Here is a 20,396-nt window from a genome sequence, read left to right as displayed (position 1 = left end):
CCTAGAAGGCCACATGTGGCCTGGAGGTCTTGGTTCCCCACCCTTGGACTAAATGATCTTTCAGGAAGAGAGTAGACAGCACTTATTTAGTACTTTAAGGTCTGTGTGACATTTTACAACATGTAATATCTTCTCATTTCATCCTCCCTACAATACTGTGAGGTACATCCCCATTTTATTGATGAGAAAAACCAAGGCTTGGGGAGCTTAAATGAGTTGCTTGGGGGAAACACAGTAAGTGTCTGAAGTAAGATTCAAACTCACATCTTCCTGATTCTCCACCCTATACTCATTACCTAGCTGTCTGCCCTTCCAATCTTGAAATTCTGAGGTTCTGTGAATCAAGAGTGACTTCTAATGTATGTAGTCAGTGTCTGACTCCTCAGGCTGCTTAGCCAGGCTGACCTAGGCCTGGTGGTGGGGAACTATTGAGGGAATGTCAGGGGCAGGACTCTGAAGGTCATTTCTATTGCAGCTTCAGGCCATTGGATTCCATCTCATCATTCCCAGGTTGGGTCCATGGAGATAAATTAGAGACAGTGGGATATTACAAATGTAGCCAGGTAACATTTCTTTGTCAGTTCTTCATGCTGGCTGATTCTTTTGGCAGGTATCATGGACCTCAGTTACGAAGCTGAGAGTCCCCTGGCTCCTCCTGTTGAACTTCTAGAACAACTGGCACGCTACGATTGGCCTTTTCAAGATGGTGGCAAGTCCAATTTATCTTATAAATCCATTCCTGTGAAGTGTGTGTGTATGAAATGAATGGGCTTGAATGAATGAAATTGACAATGGCCAGGGAGGTATTATTCCGATTCTATCCCACTCATCATCAAATGCACTTACACTATCAATCTGGAGTAGCTCATGGATCAACATCTTTGACTTACTGTGGAGGAATCAGAAAAAGAAGCAAAGAAAGAAGTATTTGATGTAGTTCAGAAACCAAGTTACTATGTTAGTTTGGGATCCTTGTCTTCCATGATCTGCTCCTTTACCTACAAGAGGACATTAAGTAGGGTTAATGACGCCAAACACAAAAGCCAAGAAACCTCAGGGCAATGAATAGCATCCATCAACTTTGGAGTTTTCTGCTATCACTTGATGGGGGGGGGAAGAGATGGGACAAGGTCCTCTGTTCACTCTCTGAGAGATGTTCAAGAGTAAATAGCATGCTTGTTCAAGGATACATAGTAAGTGCCAGAGTCAGCGTTTGAACTGGGATTCTAAGACTCCAAATCTTACCTGTGTCCGTTGCATTAGGCGCACAGCCTTTGAGAACAAACTAACTTGAAAGGTGTGAAACATTTTGAGGGACATATGGGCAGTTTCCAATAGAGACGGTGAAGAACTGGTTTCTAATCTCTTTTTCATCCAGGTCAACCACCTTCAACATCCTTGAGGAAACTCAGTGATCAGAGGAACCGGCCGATATTTCTGCAACACAGGTGAGGGGCTACTTATTTTTCTGAGTTTCTGGAATAGGATATTGCCCATAGAAAGCCATCACAGGAGATCTCAAAGCACTTTGTATTTGATAAAAACCCAGAACTATAGTCCAGGATCCCAGGGTCTTATATCTAGAGAGGAAAGAACCTCAGAAGCTATCTAGACCAGTACCCTTATTTTATAGTTAAGGAATTGGAGGCCCAGCGAATTGAAGTGACTTACCCAAGGTCACACAGGTAATTAGGGTCAATGGAATCTTAACACTGAATCCTCTGATGCTAGAGGAGCTCCAGATCAACAATTTGCTAGGAATACTTCCTTACCTCCTCCTCCTGAATCCTAGATTGCACTACCCTGTTGGTGAAGTTAGCCCAGTAGGGAAATAATGGGCTATTGTAATACTTTGGATTTTCCTCCACTTTTTTGTAAGGCACAGACTACTTCCACTCTTATCACCCTTCTAATTAGAGTTGTATGGCTCTGGCCTTGCGTGAGTCATCCTGGAATGGTAGAAAGAGAACATTTTACTGGAAGTCAGTAAGATCTAGATTAGAATCATGCCTCAGTTACTTAGCTCTGAGTCCATGGGCAAATCAAACCTCTGTGAGCCTCATTTTCAACATCTGTAAAATGGGGAAAATAGTATCTGTACTAGCTACCTCATAGAGATGAGAGAAGCACTTTGAAAAACAACTCTAGTTATTATTATTGAGACTGAATTTTTTAGTCTTTGCTTGGACTATGTTCTATTGATTAGGTGGGTGATTCTCAAAATGTGTGCTAGGGTCCCTGGGAGTCCTCATAATCCTTTCAAGGGGTCCATGAGGTCAAAATGATTTTCATAATAATACTAGAACAATTCTAATATGGCAAATATCACTAGATAGAACCCATAAAATCCAAGCTCTTCAATAATTTTAAGGGTGTAAAAGTATCTTGAGAACCCAAAATTTGAAAACTGCTGGATTAGGTAAAGCATTTATTAAGCACTTACTGTGTTCCAAGTATTGTGCTAAATTCTGAGAATAAAAGTACAAACAAAAAGAAAGACAGTCCCTGCTCTCAAGTAGCTTATAATTTAATAGGGAAGACAGTACATGCAAGAGAGCTGAAAAGGGGGTGTGTGGAGAAAAGGTCCTTGGAAGCAGGGCCATAAGGAAAGGTCCATAGTCAGAGCTGAGACTCCTCAAATGGAGGTTTGGGGCAAGATTTCCTTTTTCCTTCTTCTCCGCCTATAATGACTCCTATGATTCAAAACCTATTTCAATTCCTGTTTTCTCTATGAAGTTTTGCCTGGCTATTCCCAACAGTTGTGTGTTTTCCCTCTTGTGGATTCCTAGAGTATCAATCATTTAACTTTACCCTGACCATCTTGTGACATCTCCTGTTCTATCTTGTGTTGTTTAACTTACAATGTGAGTTGGCTTGTCTCAACAAGTAGGATGGATGGGAGTACCAGGAGGGCAGAACTTGTTTATTATACTGATCTTATGACTCATACATCTACTATAGGACTAGGCATATAGTAGGTGCTCAATCAATCTTTATTAAATAACTGGTTCTGGAGTCGGAAGATGTGAGTTCAAATCTCACTTTAATTGCTTACTACCATGCTATCTTAGATAATTAACTTAACCTTAACCTTTGTAGGGCTTAGTTTTATTGTTGTTAGTGGTGAGCTGTTTCAGTTGTGTCTAATTCTACATGACCCCATTTGGGGTTTTCTTGGCAGAGATACTATAGTGGTTTGCCATTTCCTTCTCTCACTCATTTTACAGATGAGGAAACTGAGGCAAACAGGGTTAAGTGACTTGCCCAGGGTCACACAACCAGTAAGTGTCTGAGTCCAGATTTGAACTCAGGTAGATGAGTCTTTTTGACTCCAGGGTCATCACTCTATCCACTGTGCCACCTAGCTGCCACTGGGCTTAGTTTATTCATCTGTAAAATAAGAAGGAATGGTCTAGATGGCATCTGAGATCCTTTCCAACTCTAGCTGTAAGATCCTATGACTCCTTGCATTCCAGCCCTGGCTATGATATTTGATAACTGTGTGACTTTGAATAAATTACTTTTCAGGCCTTGGTTCTTCTTTTGTAAAATGAAATTATTAGACTAGATGGCTTTTTAGGCCCCTTTTAGTTCTAAAACTATGATCCCTCTACTCTTATAAAACTAATCTATTACTTCTCATCAGGGGGTCCAGAGAACTAATATCTCTTACAATTCTTAAAACAATATATTTTAACAAACACTTATTGTTGTGAGCAGAGTTCCCATGCTAGGTACCAGAGGAGATACACAGTGTAGGTTAAACATAGTCCCTACTTTCATGGAGTTTATTGTCTAGTAGAGGGATGTGGTGCACAAATAATGATAATACCTGATAAGCACATTAGATAAGAGGCAGCATGGTATAGTGGGTAGAGAATTGGGTTCAGGTTCTTCCTTAGACACCTAAGGGCTCTGTGACACTGTACACATCACTTAACCTCTCAAGGCCCCAGGCAATTCCCTAGGACTATAAGTTGTAGAGAAATTTCTGATGTGCTTTGGTAGAGGGAGTTTCTTATATCAAAGGCATCACAAGTCCCTTCCCAATCTCAAGTGCATTAGAAAGGCTAATTTGTGACATTCAAGGGACCAAAGATTGTTATTAACTGGGGGAAATGGAGAACACTTTCTGGAGGAAACAGCATTTTAATTGAGCTTTAAAGGAGGAGTAGAATTCAACAAACCAAGAAGGGGGCATTCAAGTTGTAGGGAGTTAAGGTGTGAAGGTGAGAAACTTCAGGAAGTGTTCTGGTGTCAGTGAGCAGTTTTGTGGTCTCCAAAGTCTGAAACCTTGGGGTTATCTCTGACCTCTCCTTTTTCCTTGCTTCTCACAGCTGATTACTTTTCATCTCTCTGGGCTATTACAATAGTCTTCCAACAGGTCTGCTGAAGGCCAAGTATTCTTTTAAGGTCCAGCTGAGGTGTCATTTCTTCTGTCCTTCCCTCCCAGGTGAACAGAATCTCTTCCTTCTAAAACTCTCCATAATACTCTTTTGGAACCTCTGAATTTTCTTTGTATCATTGTTATTTGTGTAACTTGCTTTCCTGTTATCAGATTGTAAGTGATGATGAGGCCTTTACCCTATCTATTCTTCTATCATCAATGCCTGACTGCTGGTAAACCGTTAGGAATTCTTTGGAGAATTGGCATTTGGATGCCTGCTGGTTCCATTGACCTATTTCCTCCCATAGCATTCCTGTCATGACAGAGGAGATGGCCCGGAATGCCCTTCTGAGCTTTGTGAATTCCAAGTGTTGCTATGGCAACCGAGCAGCCAGGGAGCTGGTCATTCAGGATCTGAGGCAACAGATGCTGTACAGAGTAAGTAGGCTTCCTGATCAAGGAGCTCTGAGGGCCTCTCCTGACCACTGCTGGGAGGGATGAGATATGAGCACCACCCAGTTCTTGGCAAAAAGCAGAAATGTTTAGATGCTTTCTGTGCCTGGGGCCACTCCTGGGAGTCATGTCAGGGAAATATTGGTGATATCATGTAGGGAAAATGGGTACAATCTGGGAGGACCACAGGGATCAGGTTCCAATCCAGACAAAGCCAACAAGCATTGAGGTCAAAGCAGGGCATAAGTCTGAGAGACAGCATGGCATAATGGTTAAAAGACTTGGTTTAGAATCATGGTTCAGATCCTGCTTCTGACTCATACTAGATGCATGACTAAGGAAAAATCACTGAACTTCCCAATGCCCTACAATACATCAGACTAATAGCAAAGAATCAGTGCCCAGGTGTTCCTTCTTGGTGAATCATTTAAGTCCGTATGTGCAGGGCTTTTTAAAGTTTCCTGAGATGACTATAAGGATAAAGAAATGGGACTTCAGTGATCTTCTAAGTCATGGCCCTTAGAACAATGATCCCCAGCTTTCCAAATGTGATATGCTGTTTTATTATATCACCTTCTCCTCCCCTCCAATAGGGCTGTACTGGTCACTCATACCAAGAGCTGATGGTTAAATTTCTAGTGGGATCATTAAATCACAAATGCTACAAATTAGGGCTTGATTTATTGTTTTGATGACTATCTAGACTTAAGAAAGTGATGGACAAAGTGTCAATAACAGATTAAACATAAAAGTGTATAATGTGGCCTTTTTTTTTCAGAGTCAGTTAAATATTTACCAACACACGGCTGCCCTAAAACATGCTGCATAGAATGGGTTCATTTTTTAAAATTGAACCTTAAATTTAATTCAGTTTTGAGACTTTGGGGAAAGGAAGCATTTCATATGACATAAAGGCACTGAAGGCATCCTGGGCTATTACAAGACAGGGATTTGAATCATTTATTGAGGAGCCATTTGGACCATACATAAATGGCTTTGTGAAAAGAAACTTCTAGCTAATTCCTAGAGGCAGCATCAAGTAGACATTACTTTCTTTGTATAATTTTTTTCTTGTAAAGGTCATGATTATGGATTTTTTTTCTAGTATCGACTGGAGACCTTTAGTGAATCCAGGTTAAGTGAATGGACATTTCAACCTTATACTAGTAAGTAGATGTTGAGATATCAATTTAATTATGAACAACTTATCCTTCTCCCCAAAAAACCCTTATCCTCAGGGGTGTTTGAAAGCCAGTTCTTACCAGCTAGTGAGAGTTGAATGCTAAATTTTCAGTTTGAACATTTACATATCAGAAATTGGCAAATGCTACAAATTAGTGGATAGAGCACTGCGCTTAGAATACTCATATATGCTCATATAATACTCATCTTCATGTGTTTAAATCTTGCCTCAGACATATACTAGCCATGTGACCCTGGGCAAGTTACTTAACCCTTTTTGCTTCAGTTTCCTCATTTGTAAAAAGAACTGGAGAAGGAAACAGCAAACCTCTCCAGTGTCTCTGCCAAGAAAGCCTTAAAATGGGTCACAAGGAGTTGGACGCAACTGAAATAACTAAACAACAACACGAATTAGGGCTTGGTTTGTTTTGTTGTTTGGACTTAAGAAAATGATAGAGAAAATGTTAATGCAGATTAAACTTAAAATATATATTTTGGGTATATTTTTTCCTTCTCCAGAGCAGGTTGTGAAACATTTATCAGCATACTTACTCAGTTAGGGTGGTCCTGAAGAATGAATACTGGACTGGGAATTGGGAGATTTGGGTACTTTTCTGGGTATGACTGCCTAGTGGCAAGTATTCTAAAGTATCTCCTACTAAGTGATCATGTCTTGAGATGCTCTTTAAGTTCATTTTAAGTCTAATGCAGAATGTTGATTAAATACCTATTATGTGCAAGGTGCTAAGTGCTCAGAATAAAAAGCCCGAACTCAACAATCTCTGCTGTTAGGATTCTTACTGTTGTTTCTCTTATTTTTGTCCATCTCTATGTTTAGAGGCAACTGTCTCTCTGAGGCTCAGTTTCTATTTCTTTAAGATGAGAATAGCAATATTTGTGCTGCCTTCCTCACAGGACAGTTATGAGGAAAATTCTTTCAAATCCTTTAATGCCTTATAGAAATGTGAGTTATTACTATGGAGCAGTGCTTATTTAACTTGGGGCAGGATTTAATCACTTTCGAAACCACTAAATTCTAGGCACTGTATGTTTCCTTGAAGCTGCTCCATCAATAAACCTTGAAAAGTAAGGCACAAATCTAGGGAGACAGCCAATTTCTGGTGTACAGAAATCCAATGGAGGAAAATGTACTTTTATAAAATGCAGAAATGAGAGAGTGAGTTGATAAAGATTTTCTTGCCCTTCTATTGAGGTAGTCGATTGGAACCAAAGTTTCAGAATGGGTTTTTGAGGTCTGTCTTTAATTCTTTCCTTTTTAAAAATTTAATTTATTTTAATGAACAAAACCCCATTTTTCTCTCCTTCCTATTTCCATTGGAAAAACAAAAGCAAAAAAAAATCCCTTGTAACAAACATGCATAGTCTAGCAAACAATTCCCATTTTGGATATGTCCAAACATGTGTCTTTGTATATTTAGCTCATCAACTATCTGTCATGAGGTAGGTAGCATTCTTCATCCTTGAACCTCTGAAATGATGGTTGATAACTGCATTGAACAGAGTTCTTATATCTTCTGAAGTTTGAATTTATGATATTATTATTATTATAGCATAAATCATTCTTTTGGTTTCACTCACTTCATTCTATTTCACTTCATACAAGTATTCCCAGCTCTCTGAAAACTCCCTTTTCATTGTTTCTTATGCCATGACAGATTCTATTACATTCACTTGCCATAATTCATTGAACTGTTCCTCAATTCGTGGGTACTCCCTTAGTTTCCAGTTCTTTCCACCACAAAAGAGATGCTATAAATATTGTTGTATGTATGGGACCTTTTCCTCTTTATTTGAACAATTTGGGATATAGATTTAACAATGTTATTTTGGGGTCAAAGGGCACAAACAGTTTACTAACTTTAGGGGCATAGTTTCAAATTTCTTTTCAGAATGGCTGGACAAATTCACAGTTCCACCCACTTAGCATCAGTGCACCTATTTCCTCCTAGTTCCTCCAACATTTTTCCTTTTTGTCAGCTCTGCCAAGCTGATGAATATGAAATGAACCTCAAAGTTGCTTTAATATGCATTGTTCAAATTACTAGTAATAAGAAGCACTAATTCATGTACTTGGATTTCTTAAATTGAGAACTACCTATTTATATCCATCAATGACTTATTAATCAGGGAATGGTTTTTATTCTGATAATTGGAATCACTTCCTCATATAGCTTGTAAATGAAACCTTTACTAGAGAAACTTACAGCAATTTTACCCCCAGTTAATTGTTTCTTTTTTTTTTCCACCTGCCCTCCACCATCAATCTACCATGTCCTGGTTACTCTGATACACAAAATACCCTTTCCTCCATGAGCCTTTCTTGTTCTCTGCTTGTGGAAAACTCATATTCATTAATGTATTAGTTGATAATTAAAGTGTTTTTTTATTTTACTAAGAGTATTTGAATTTACATCCAAATTCTGAAAAGCTCCCAAGATCCACAAGAATTACAGAAGCTTAGGTTTTTAGAGATGGAAAGTACCCTAGTGGCTATATAGTCTAAATCGTATTCCTCAAAGCAGCTTTATTAAGAAACCTCCAAGGTAGTAGAAGTGGTAGAATTTCAGGAACTGAATGGGAGGAGATTTTTACCCCATACCCTCCCGCCCCCCTTCATGGATGAATTCTGGGCACTGTTCTTCAACGTGCAGCATGTGTGCTTCATAATATTGTATCTTTTATTTGTTCAACTGATTTAACTAATACTCTATTCACAAACTCCCTGGAGAAGTAGTTCAGTTAAATCTAACCATCATTCTAACTTTAATCGTAACCCTCACTTTTAACCCTAAACTTCATCCCAATCTACAAACTAGACTTAGCTTACAATTAATTCTAAGTAATTTAACCACAGTTGGCGAGGTCACAGATTCACAGAGATTTCCTTTTTTTTATTTAGATCACTCAGTAGATGGCCCGAAAAAAGGAGCATCTCCCAGGCCTTGGGACATCAAAGTGCACGTCCCTCCCATGTTTCAGGAGGAGACTAAGAAATTTCAAGTACCTCATTCTTCCTTAGTTAAGGTAATGTGACAATAAGCATCAATCAATGAGCAAGCATTTATCAAGTGCTTAGCGTTTTTCAGACTCAGTGTAGACTACAGACACACAAAGACAAAAGCAAAACAGTCCCTGCCCTCTAGGAGCTTACAGTCTAGATAGGGTAGACAACATATGCTTTTATATCTATATCTATATCTATATCTATATCTATATCTATATCTATATATAGATATAGATATATATATATATGTATGTGATGTATATGTGTATATATAATACAAAATAGACAAAATAATTTTAGAGCACTAGCAGCCAGAGAGATCAAGTATAACAACATTAGACTGTGAGCCTTTTGAGGGCAGGGATTTTTTCTCTTTCACCTTTCTTTGTATCTCCAATGCTTGGTTCAGTGCCTGCCAGGGGCCACCTCCAGTCATCCTGATCTATATCTTGCCACTGGATCCACATGGCTCTGGAGAAGAAAGTGAGGCTGGCGACTTTGCACAGCTCTACCTTACTTAAATCTAATTCACTTGCAAGTCATGGCAATCACGTTCCGATGTCATGGTCCTCTTCAAGAACAAAGGACAAACAACAACAACAACAACAGTGCCTGGCACACAGTCGGGACTTAATAAATGTTAATTGACTGACTGAACAATGGTCTTTCATATATAATGATTTTCTAATGTCTGAGAGTTTTACCAGGTGTTGAAAATTTCCTCACTATGAGATCTTTTAAGAAGAAAGCTACATCTCTCCCTACTTCCTCTTCTTTTCATAGATGGTGAACTATTGGTTTGGAATGATGCATGTAATATCAGACTTTTTTCAATGTATTGGTTTTTCTGAAGTATAGTATTTTCTTTTTAAAGTTAATTTTTGTAGGCGATGGCTCTTTGGAAGGGGGATGGAGTATATTGGGAAATGCATGTGATATAAAAACAAAAGATATCAATACAATTTTGCTAAAAAAATTAAGAGGTGACCACATATTTAGACTGAGAAGTAATTCCTCATGGAAAAACATATCCCACTTTAATCTGAAATCAAATCCATTATAGGCATAATAGTAGGTGAGGGGTAAGTATTGTCATTAGAAAAATATACCTTGCTTTACAGTTGTTCTTTTTAAAAGTAAAATCACACACTCCTGTGGTTACTGCATTCACAGATGTTTTGCAAGAGGGGGGAAAATGATAGGCAGGTAGGAGAATAAAGCTGAAGTGTTAGGAATAAATGACAATTGAAAATCCATAATCAAGCTAAAACATCTCCACAGATATTATGAAGGGAATAAAAGGGAAAAGAGAATCTGCATTATAACTTCACTGACCCAGTCATTGGGTAACACTCAGTAAGCCTGGAGTCTTCCAGAAGTAACTCTTGAGTATTTTCTCTCTCTCCTGCCATCATATATCTGCCCACATTTGACCAATAGAGTTCTGCTATAAACCATGCAACAGATACTATAATGTACTCTTGTCTCCATGAGGAAAATTTCCATACTTCCATCCAATAATAGAATCCTCATATGGCTATATGATCTGTGGCAAATTATTTAACTTCACTGTTATGGGCATTTATTTAAGACACCTGAAGGGAAGGTACTGATCTGCGTCAATAGAGGGATTTTCCTCATCCTAGTCCCTACACTAATGAAATCACAATCCCAGTCCCTGTCCTTATGCTGAATAAAATCAGAGTTAACCAAAGAACTTGGGAATCTCATTAAGTTCAGTATATCGTACTGCTTCTAGCATGGTCTTTTCCCAGGAGACTGCTCAGTGCCTTGTTTTCAGAATAAATGATCTTATTCACTCAGTGTTGAAAAAGTAGCTTCTTCCTCTTTGCCAAATATAGATTGCTTCCAGCTGACCAATGGCTTATGCTCCAAGAGACTTTCAGCTACACGAAAGGTTAAGGAGCTAGTTATAAGCTCACCTGCGAAACCAATCATTACCTTTGACAAGATTTCAATGGGAAAATGCTTTCTGGGATAGATCTTGGTAGTCTGGGAACACAGCTTCTCTTTTCCTTTATTGTTTGTATGAGGAATAATCTGTGTTGTATAGGTAAAGAATATCCAAACTTTGAAAATCTTAAGAACTCTGATCAATGCAATGACCAATTATGGCTACAGAGCACTGATGAAGCAGGCTGTCCACCTCCTGAGAGAGAGGTGATGGGCTCAAGCTGCAGAATGAGACACACACACATATTTTGGACATGACCAATGCAAGAGTTCATTTTGTTTGACTAAGCTTATTTGTCACAAGGGTTTGGTTTCCATGTGTTTTTATTGGGGGAGGGAGAGAAAATAGGTTTTTGTTAATTGAAATAAATTTAATTTAAATAAAAAGAGGAATGCCTATTAAAGTGTTGAGAGTAGTTACTCTTTGGAGGCCACCTGTTTTGAAATCAGGCCATCCTTTTCACTCTAAGCACAGAACTACTCAAATGTATAGGTATCTGCAAATTGGGTGCTAGTCCATAAAAGTTGTTTTTTCATGTATCATAATGGCATAGAGGAGATTTCTTAAAGATTTTGGCATTGGAACATGGACCCTGGCAGATCCTACTGAGCTGGAAAGGCTTAAAACAAACATCTATGGACAGGACTGGTGGAAGGTGATCTACCTTGTTAAGCATGGAGAAACTTGCTAGAAGAATGTTGGGCACCAGGAGATGATTTTTTTTGACTACAGCAACCCATGAGGGACCTCTACTTAGTAATGAAATTTTGAGATATATGTCAGTGAGGGAATAACCACAGTGATGACATCAGAGATCTTTGGGAACATTGTAGCAAGTCCCTCTATTTGGGCAGTTTCACCCACAGAAAATGTTATGCTTTCAGGATTGCCACAAATGCCAAGGACGAGGACGGTACAAGTGTAGTGGATGCCATGGAGCTGGCATGGTGAGTTTGGGCCATCCACATTTGAAGTGTTGGCCAATTCTTTACCTGAGAGGTTGGTTTTAGTGACCTGAGATTAAACTTGGGTTAAGTCATGCAAAGAACAGTAGGAGAGAACAAATGTCACATGGTGGAAATCAAATAAAGTCAGGGTATCCAGAAACTGAGTGTGGGGCATAGGGGAGTAGAAACTTCACTGACTGACCCTGGGGTCTGAGCACTTGGTCTTGAGTTTTAACTCTACCACTTTTTACTTTTGGAAAATCATCGAATGCCTATGACTTGCTGTTTCCTTAACAGTAAAGTGATCTGGTTGGATTATGATCTCTTAAAGTTTCAACTCGCTATGATTCATGAGAGATAACATGGTACAGTGGAAAACGTATTGGATTTGGAGACAGATAACCTGGGTTCATATCCTGCTCCTAATGTTTGTGAATTATGTGTGACTTTGGGCAAGTCATTAACTTCATTGGGCCTCAGTTTTCTCATTTGTAAAATGAGGATATTGGTGTAGTTAGCCTCTAAGGTCCTTTATAGACAGAAGGAAGTTGGACTTGATGACCCCTAAAGTGCTTTCTAGCTCTAAGTCTAAGATTCTATGAAAACAGTTCATTGATTCACATAAATCAATGGCAGTCAGGTCTCAAAGTTGTAATTTGACCTGTAGGTAACCATGAGCTAGGCTGTATTAGCTGTGTTAACATTATCCAACCCCCATAACATGTGCTTCCCTGCCTCACCCACCATGTTTCTTCATGACTCCTAATAAATGATTTGGTGCTGTCCAAGTGCTGACTTGAATGCTTTGTTTCTAGATGCGATGTGCTTCCTGCAGTGGGGCCAAGCGCAAGGCTAAGCAGTCCCGACGATGTCAGGTGTGCTCTGGTTCTGGGCGGAAGAGGTATGTAAACTGAAATAGGTTAGTATTGATAATGAAAATGAAGTTCCCATCTAGGTAGCTGGCTATCTGAGAAGGTCCTGTGAATGATCTTTGGATTTCTAAAACATTCTCTAAATCAATTATACCAAACTCAAATAGAAATAAATTTCTCCAGACCACATATTGGTTTAGAAAACCACAAATTAGTATTATCTGTGTTGTTTTGTATTTTTATTTATTTTGTTAAATAATTTCCAATTACATTTTAATCTGGTTCTGGCACACTTGGGAATTTTATGCCTTGATCTACAAGTTTGATATCTCTGCTCTAAATCACCTAATTCTCAACCCATTGGTATGTCACCTCATATCCTGTCTAGCTTTTCATGCGCTAAAATCCTTCTCCCATGACTATACTCTGAACTCTGTGAGGGCAGGGATCAAGATTTATATTTCTTTGTATCTTATGCAGCATCTAACAGGGTTAGCATCTGTTAAAAAGTTTAGATATACTCATGCCACCTTTTCTATAAAAGTTCTTTATGATTCTTTACCCAGAAATAATCTCTCACATTTCTGAACTCTGAAAGCACAATGCACATATTATTGCATCTTTCATACTCTCTTTTGTATTATTTATAAACATACCCAATCTCCGTACTAGATAATAAACTCTTTAAATATAGGGGCGATGTTTTTTGTTTCAATATTCCTTCAGTATTGGACCTTTTATCTGATAGGCATCCAATAAATGCCTGGTGAATGAACAAAATGTAAAATAAAGGGGGAAAAGGAGAAAATGGAGGAAATGATGGAGGGAAGAAAAGAATTGAGTTCAAAGGAAAGGTACTGATTAAGGTAGGAAGAAAGAAAAGCATGAAGGAAGGGAGGAGGAGAGAAAGAAGGAAAGTAGAAAGAAAGGTAGAAAGGAGGAAGGAAGAGATGGAAAGGATTAGGGCAAGAGGAAATTCAGATTGAGGCAGGAAAGGAAGGAGAAGAAGGAAGGGAGAAAGAGAGTTAATAAAAGAAAGAATGGAAGAGAAGAAAGAAATTAAGGTAAGAGGAAAAGCAGACATTGAGAAAGGAAAGATAGGAATAAAGGAGAGGAAGGGAGAAAGGGAAGAAATTGAAGGAGGGAAGAGAAAGAAGAAAATGAGGCAGGAGGAAAGGCAGTGTTTGAGAGAGAAAAGAAAGGAAGGGAAGAGAAGAGGTCCTGTGAAAACTTTCTAGGGTTCTCTAGCTTAAGGTATTTTGTAATGCTACTGTTATTTTCTTATTTTGTTTATGTGAGGATATGGCTTCCGAATCTAGTTCCTTTCTTGCCCATCATCAAATTGTGACCTTACTTCTATTCTATAGAGGTATATTTGTTTCCAAGGAAAGCCAAGGGTGGTACAAGAAAGCCAATAGTGCAAGAATTACCACCCAAGGTCATGCATCTTGATCAAGGCAGAGCCTGGATGTAAATCCACATCTCTTGATTGTGCTATGCAGCCCCATGGAGATGCCATTGCAGGTAATCACAGCTGTGATTCTTACAACTCGGAGCCTGCTGAAGTTAACAACGGTACTGAAAGCTTTCTGAATCAGTGTTAATGGCTACTGATTTCTGCATTATGATAAACTCAGAATGGATGCTGCAGAGGCAGTTAATGCTAGTGGCATCTGTTAGAAATACAGATTTGAGGGTCTGGAGAGGTTATGCTAATCTTCTCTAGCACTGCCACAAAGCTATCATCATCCTGGCCTAAATATTCACATGTTTCTTGGACTAATTTCATGTTTATAGGCACTGTTTATATTGACAACAGGGACAAAGCAAGACTACAAAAAGTAGCCTTTCCATCAAGCCAGTGTATGCAGGTTGAAGTTTATGGACATAAGAACCTAAGGATTACATAATACCCTGGAATATTATCCTCATACTCATAGATGAAGGGGCCTCCTGAACCAAGATTGGTCTCTTTAGTTGCTACTGAAGTCTGTGATGTGTGGGTGGGGAGAGGGAATGTTTGACCGTCATTACTTCATATAACATCAACCTCCAAAGTTTAAGATCATACTCTCAAGTACCTTCAGAATCCTCAACTAACCCACTTAAATCTATCCCCTGAATAATCTAACCACACACCTCTAAAAGCTATGAATAATTTTAATGACTTCCTTCTTCTTTCCTTACCTTCTTCCCTCCCTTCCTCCATCCCTCCCTCCCTCCCTTCCTCATTCCCTCCCTTCCTTCCTTCCTTTCTTCCTTCCTTTTTTCTCCCTCCCTTCCTCCCTCCCTCCCTTCCTCCCTCCCTCCCTTCCTTCTTTCCTTCCTTCCTTCCTTCCTTCCTTCCTTCCTTCCTTCCTTCCTTTCTTTCTTCTTTCTCTTTCTTTATCCCTTCCTCCCTTCTTTCCTCCTTCTTTCCCTCTCTACCTCCTCCTTCCCTTCCTTCTTTCCTTTTTTACTTCCTTCTTTCCTGCCTTTCTTCTTTCCACAAACATTGACTTAGCTAGTGCAAGCTTTATATAGAAAAGCAAATTAGACATGGCATTTGCTCCTATGGAGCTTATCTCAAAATTGCCTCCACAAACTTCAGTGAGTATCTCTTGATTTGAATCTTTTTTGCATTACAGTTTAATATTCACCAAGTCCATATTACCTATGGTTTCCTAAATTTTGGTTTTATTTCCTTCTGAGATTAAAAAAAATTCTTTAGACTTCTGAAGATGCCTAAACGTAGAAATTTAAAGTTGGAAGAAACCTCAAAAGTGATCTAGGCAAGGCAACAAGGCAAAAAGCATTTATTACACAACTACTAAATGCTAGGCACTGTGCTAAATGCTAAGAATATAAACACAAACAAAAAGAATAGTCCCTGTCCTCAATGAGTTTGCATTGTAATGGAGGACATATGACATGTAAAAGAGAATTAAAAAATTGAGGGGAGGTTACCCACATGGGGGTGTGGTGGCAAAGTCTTGAGAGTCAAAAGCAGAATCTTATGAGGAATGAAGCTTGGCTGGCCTGGGCCTGTCCTCAAAATTCAGGTCCCAGGGGGAACTCAGCAATGAGAGAAAAGGGCCAAAAAGGTAGACAAATGTGCTAAAGGAAAAGATCCAGAGCACTGAGGGAATTTCCAGGGTGAGAGGGCAGCTGAGGAATAGTGGCAAAGTCCTGAGTCTCAGAAACAACTGGCATGGAAACCACCAATTTCCAGCTTTTACAAGAATAAGCACCTCTTTCGAATGCCAAAAAATATCACAAATTCCTACATGAGAGTATCTGTGGTATTATTCATCTATTGATTAAGAAAATACATGCTGAAAAAGTCACAGTGAATTCATTAACTCTTTAACTTATGTATTCTATTAATCACAACAGGATTTATGCATGTTTGCAAAATAGCAACATATATATGTGTGTGTATATATATATATATGTATAATTTTTATGTTATTTGTACCTGTGAATTCACCTGGGTAATGGATTCTTTCCATGGATACAGTTCTCTTAGATAGATGACTGGGAACTGATTAGATAAGTGACTTGATCAGAGACACACAGTTAGTATGTAATAGAGACAAGACTTGAACTCAGGTCTTCCAGAATGTAAACTCAACCCTATAACTGCTACATTGTATCATTTATTCAGTTGACAGAAAGTATGCTTTCTTACTCATGAATTTGAAGACCCCTGGCAAAAACTCTGAGCTTTCCTTCCCCCAGGAGTCTATAGTCCACAAATTGGAAACCACTGATTTTTTAAAATTTTGTTGCCTTATCTTACCTATGCTGGAAGGCCACTAGGCCATGTCCAAGTCTAATTCCAATGCTGGTTGGCTTGGAAGGACTGACCTGCTTTATTTTTGATCTGAGCTAATTTTTTCTCTCCTTAGGCATCCTGGTGGACCTTCTGCTCTAGGGGCTCCCCACATTGGTGTCAGATTTAGTTTAGATAGCCAATTGGTTTTATCCCTACTTTATTTAGGTCAGACAGAACTCCCAAACTTAAGTGATTCATCAGTTTCAAACTCCCCTTTAGTAGGGATTACAGATATGATGATACCATATTCAGCTGATCCACTGATTTATTACATCACATTTACTGATGAAAAAAATGATACTTGAGAGGTGAAGTGGCTTTCTTCCCCCATGGATACATGCCAAACCTACATCCCGTAATGGTTAAAACACTGTTTAGCTGGGGAAAGTTCCACTACTTTCTATGACTATAATATGAAGAGAGATTGCACCTCTGGCCATGGTTCTGAATGTTGAATTTAAAGAAGGACTACTGAGTAACTCTGCATTGGGAATATAGTATTTGGTCATAAGCAGGAGGTAAGTAGAAACATCAAGATCCATGTTTATGTGACTACTACTCTTTTTATTTTCCTTTCAAAGGTGCAGCACCTGTTCAGGTAGGGGGAACAAGACCTGTGCAACATGTAAGGGAGAGAAAAAGTTATTGCACTTCATCCAGCTGGTCATCACCTGGTGAGTGGTGAAAGGAGGCAAGGTATTGGCTATATTTTGGCACCTGTCTAGTGAAGTGGAACCCTAGCAATGTACTGGTTAATTTCACCAATGTAGTTTGCCAGACTAGGCAATTCAATCCCCAAACATTAATTTATCCCTATCCCTACCCTCCAAGAAATTCTCTTCCTATAGGGTTTGAAAGGGTCCTTTAAATGTGTTCATTGAATCACCATTTAAGGGACCCATGGATTCAGTAGCTCCCTTGCTTTTTGACTATTTTAACCTTATTTTCCATGGGCATTTCCATGTGAGTTTTATGGACAAATGTCCCATGTGCTGAATCCCTCCAAGTCAACTGCTACATTGTTGGGTTAGCAGCAGGTAAGTTGCTGAGTGTGCAAGACTTGGAATCAGAGAGTCTGTGCTCTGGATCTCAGTTTTATGACCTATAAAATGAAGGGCTATAAGACCTCTTATGTCCCTTCCAACTCTAAATCTTTGATACTATGATGTTAGAGATGGAAAAGTCTACAAGAGATCTTCTTATCTACCCTTTTCTTCCAGGCAGGCAGGCTATTACACCAATATTATAGAGGAAGAAACTGAAGCCCAAAGAGCTTGATTTGCCTCATCTCTAGGCATATTCAGTTTTCTTCTTTATGCTCTCCCTACCAATGCATAACTCTACTATTCATGGCAATGTGGAGCAATGAGAAAATATGCTGGATTTAGAGTTTGAGGGCCTAGGTTAAAATATGGGACTTTCTATCTATTGCCTATGTGACCAATGTCCTCACTTATAAAATGAGAAGGATGGACTAAGAGACCTTTATGGTCCCTTCTAATTCTAAATCTATGATCCTATGACATCCTTCCATCATTGAAGCTTGAGGTGAAGGGGAGAGGAAGGGGTGGGGCAGTATGGGAATATGTTTGGTTGTTTTGGCTTTGTAATTTTGCTCTATGTTCTATGTGGTTTATTGACGTTCTAGGGAACTTAATATTAGTCCCATCAGATAAATTTCCATCAGAATAGACATTTTTGTGAGAGAGTTTTGAATCCTTTTTGGGCAAAGTTCTCCAAGAGAGAGCAATGGTTTCAGGACAGATTGAGTCAATGAAAGGATAGTGAAGGAATCAATAATGTAGCTTTCAGAAAATTCTTGGAATTTCCAGTCATAACCACCAGGCTTTTGTTCTCCTCTTCCAGGAAAAACAGCCTGTTTGAGTTTGTCACGGAGCACCATATGAACTTTCCAGAGGAGTTGTTGGTTAAAGTCAGAGGAGAAAATATATTTAAGGATGAAAATGTTATGGTGAGGACAGATATAAGAAAGTAAAGCAAAGTGTCTTTAAAAAACCCATCTTTGTACAGTGCCCAATTTTTCTTCTTTTGAAACTGGATTTCTTGCTGCTCATCACACATGCCATTCCACCCTCCAACTCTGTGCCTTTCCACTGATTGTCCCCTGTGTCTGGGAAGTCCTCTCTCCCCATCTGTGCCTCCTCGATTCCCTGACTTTCTTCAAGATTCAACTAAATCTCACTTTTTGCAAAGACCCTTTGTTGGTCCCTTCCATTGCTAGTGTTTCCCCTCTGAGATCATTTCCAATTCACATTGTGTGTATCTTGTATGTAACTTATTGTTTGTATGTTGTTTCCTCCATTAGAATGTGAGCTCCTTGAGGGCAGGGATGATGTTTTCGCTGTTCTTTGTATTCTCAGGGCTGACCAAGGGTCTGGCACTTAGTTAATGCTTAAACATGCTTCATTGACTGTGTGACTGAAAGAAAATGTGGCCTTTTGGGACAGGAGAGGAATCAAGGGTTTTTATTGGTTTTGTTGAGTGAAAAAACTATAAATTTCTTCTGACCTTTCAGAATCTTTTATAAGGAGAGAAGGGTAACATACAGGGATGGCCCTTGGACAAATAGTCAAGGTGATAAAATCAGTCTACGCGTTTCTTTTCTGAGTTTCCTCCTATTTTCATTACCTACTGTCTATCTTCATTCTTCAGTGCTCTCCTGATGCCTGGATTCCTCCAGTCAAAGTGTCATTGCAATGTCATCGTAAAACATAGTCATTATGAGGAATTAAGTAACTCATAGTACTCCTCCTCCCAGGCAAGTTTATACTTAGAAAGCAGGAGAGCAGCAACAGCAGCAGCATTTATATAGGACTTCCTAGTTTACAAAGATTTTTTATGTAAAGGTAACACAGTGTCATGGATGGACTGTACTTCGAGTCAGATAACCCTGGGTTTGAATCCTGCCTCAAACATTTACTAGTTGTTTGAGTCAGAGCAAGTCAACTAACATCTCTCAGATTCAGTTTCTCATCTGAAAAATGGGGATAATAATAGCACCTTCCTCATTGGGTTGTCATGAGAATTACATGAGATAATTATAGCTAACATTTAGATAACACTTTAAAGTTGGCAAAACAGCGTATGTGTGTGTAATTTTGTTAGATATTATTACATATATTGTCTCATTTGAGAAAAGGTGCTCATAATTCTTTGCTCATTTTAAAGCACTACACAAAGGTCATTTATTTTTCCATACATTATATCTATTGACACAGTAGTCATGGAAGGTGAGTAATGCAGGGATTCTTCTAAAGGCAGCATGGGGTATAGACAAAAACACTGGTTTTGGAGTCAGAAGATGTGGGTTGCAGAGATAGCTTGGCCACTCATTACCTGAGTGACACTGAGCAAATCACCTAACATCTTTTAACTCTAACTTCCTCATCTGTAAAGCAGAAATAATGACATTTTCTCTGCTTACCTCACAGAATTATTGTGAACCATCAAAGGCAAAACTTTTTGACAACCTTAAAGGTCTTTAGAAATTTGAGTTATTCCCCATACTACAGATAAGCCTCAAAGAGGATTTCAAGGGGAGAACAATGCTGAACACAAAGTAAGGTCAAGCATTGGAGGGATTGTTTTTATTTCTTTTTGTTTTTGGTGAAATGTGGGGGGGTCTTCAGTGTTCTTCACATTGAAATACTTATGTGGCCATCCATTTTATTTCTGTGTAAGGTCAGTCTTGTTTATATATAGGCTCATGCCAGCCCA

General features: G+C 38.9%; 1 protein-coding gene across 1 annotated transcript in view; it reads left to right on the top strand.

Moving 5' to 3' along the window:
- Window positions 1–1,384: 1,384 nt before the first annotated feature.
- SSUH2 (ssu-2 homolog (C. elegans)) overlaps window positions 1,385–20,396 on the top strand; it is a 32,201-nt gene continuing 13,189 nt past the window's right edge. The window contains exons 1-8 of the mRNA XM_027864102.1: window positions 1,385–1,448; window positions 4,696–4,825; window positions 5,946–6,006; window positions 8,943–9,067; window positions 11,907–11,969; window positions 12,785–12,870; window positions 17,240–17,332; window positions 18,525–18,630. Coding sequence (XP_027719903.1) covers window positions 4,706–4,825; window positions 5,946–6,006; window positions 8,943–9,067; window positions 11,907–11,969; window positions 12,785–12,870; window positions 17,240–17,332; window positions 18,525–18,630 — 654 coding nt within the window. The 5' untranslated portion in view covers window positions 1,385–1,448; window positions 4,696–4,705. The remainder of the gene's footprint in view (window positions 1,449–4,695; window positions 4,826–5,945; window positions 6,007–8,942; window positions 9,068–11,906; window positions 11,970–12,784; window positions 12,871–17,239; window positions 17,333–18,524; window positions 18,631–20,396) is intronic.

This window comes from Vombatus ursinus, unplaced genomic scaffold, assembly GCF_900497805.2.
Source record: "Vombatus ursinus unplaced genomic scaffold, bare-nosed wombat genome assembly UNPS02014773.1, whole genome shotgun sequence".
NCBI lineage: Eukaryota > Metazoa > Chordata > Mammalia > Diprotodontia > Vombatidae > Vombatus > Vombatus ursinus.
The sequence above is the reverse complement of the archived record's forward strand: the minus strand, read 5'-3'. Positions and strand labels throughout refer to the sequence as shown.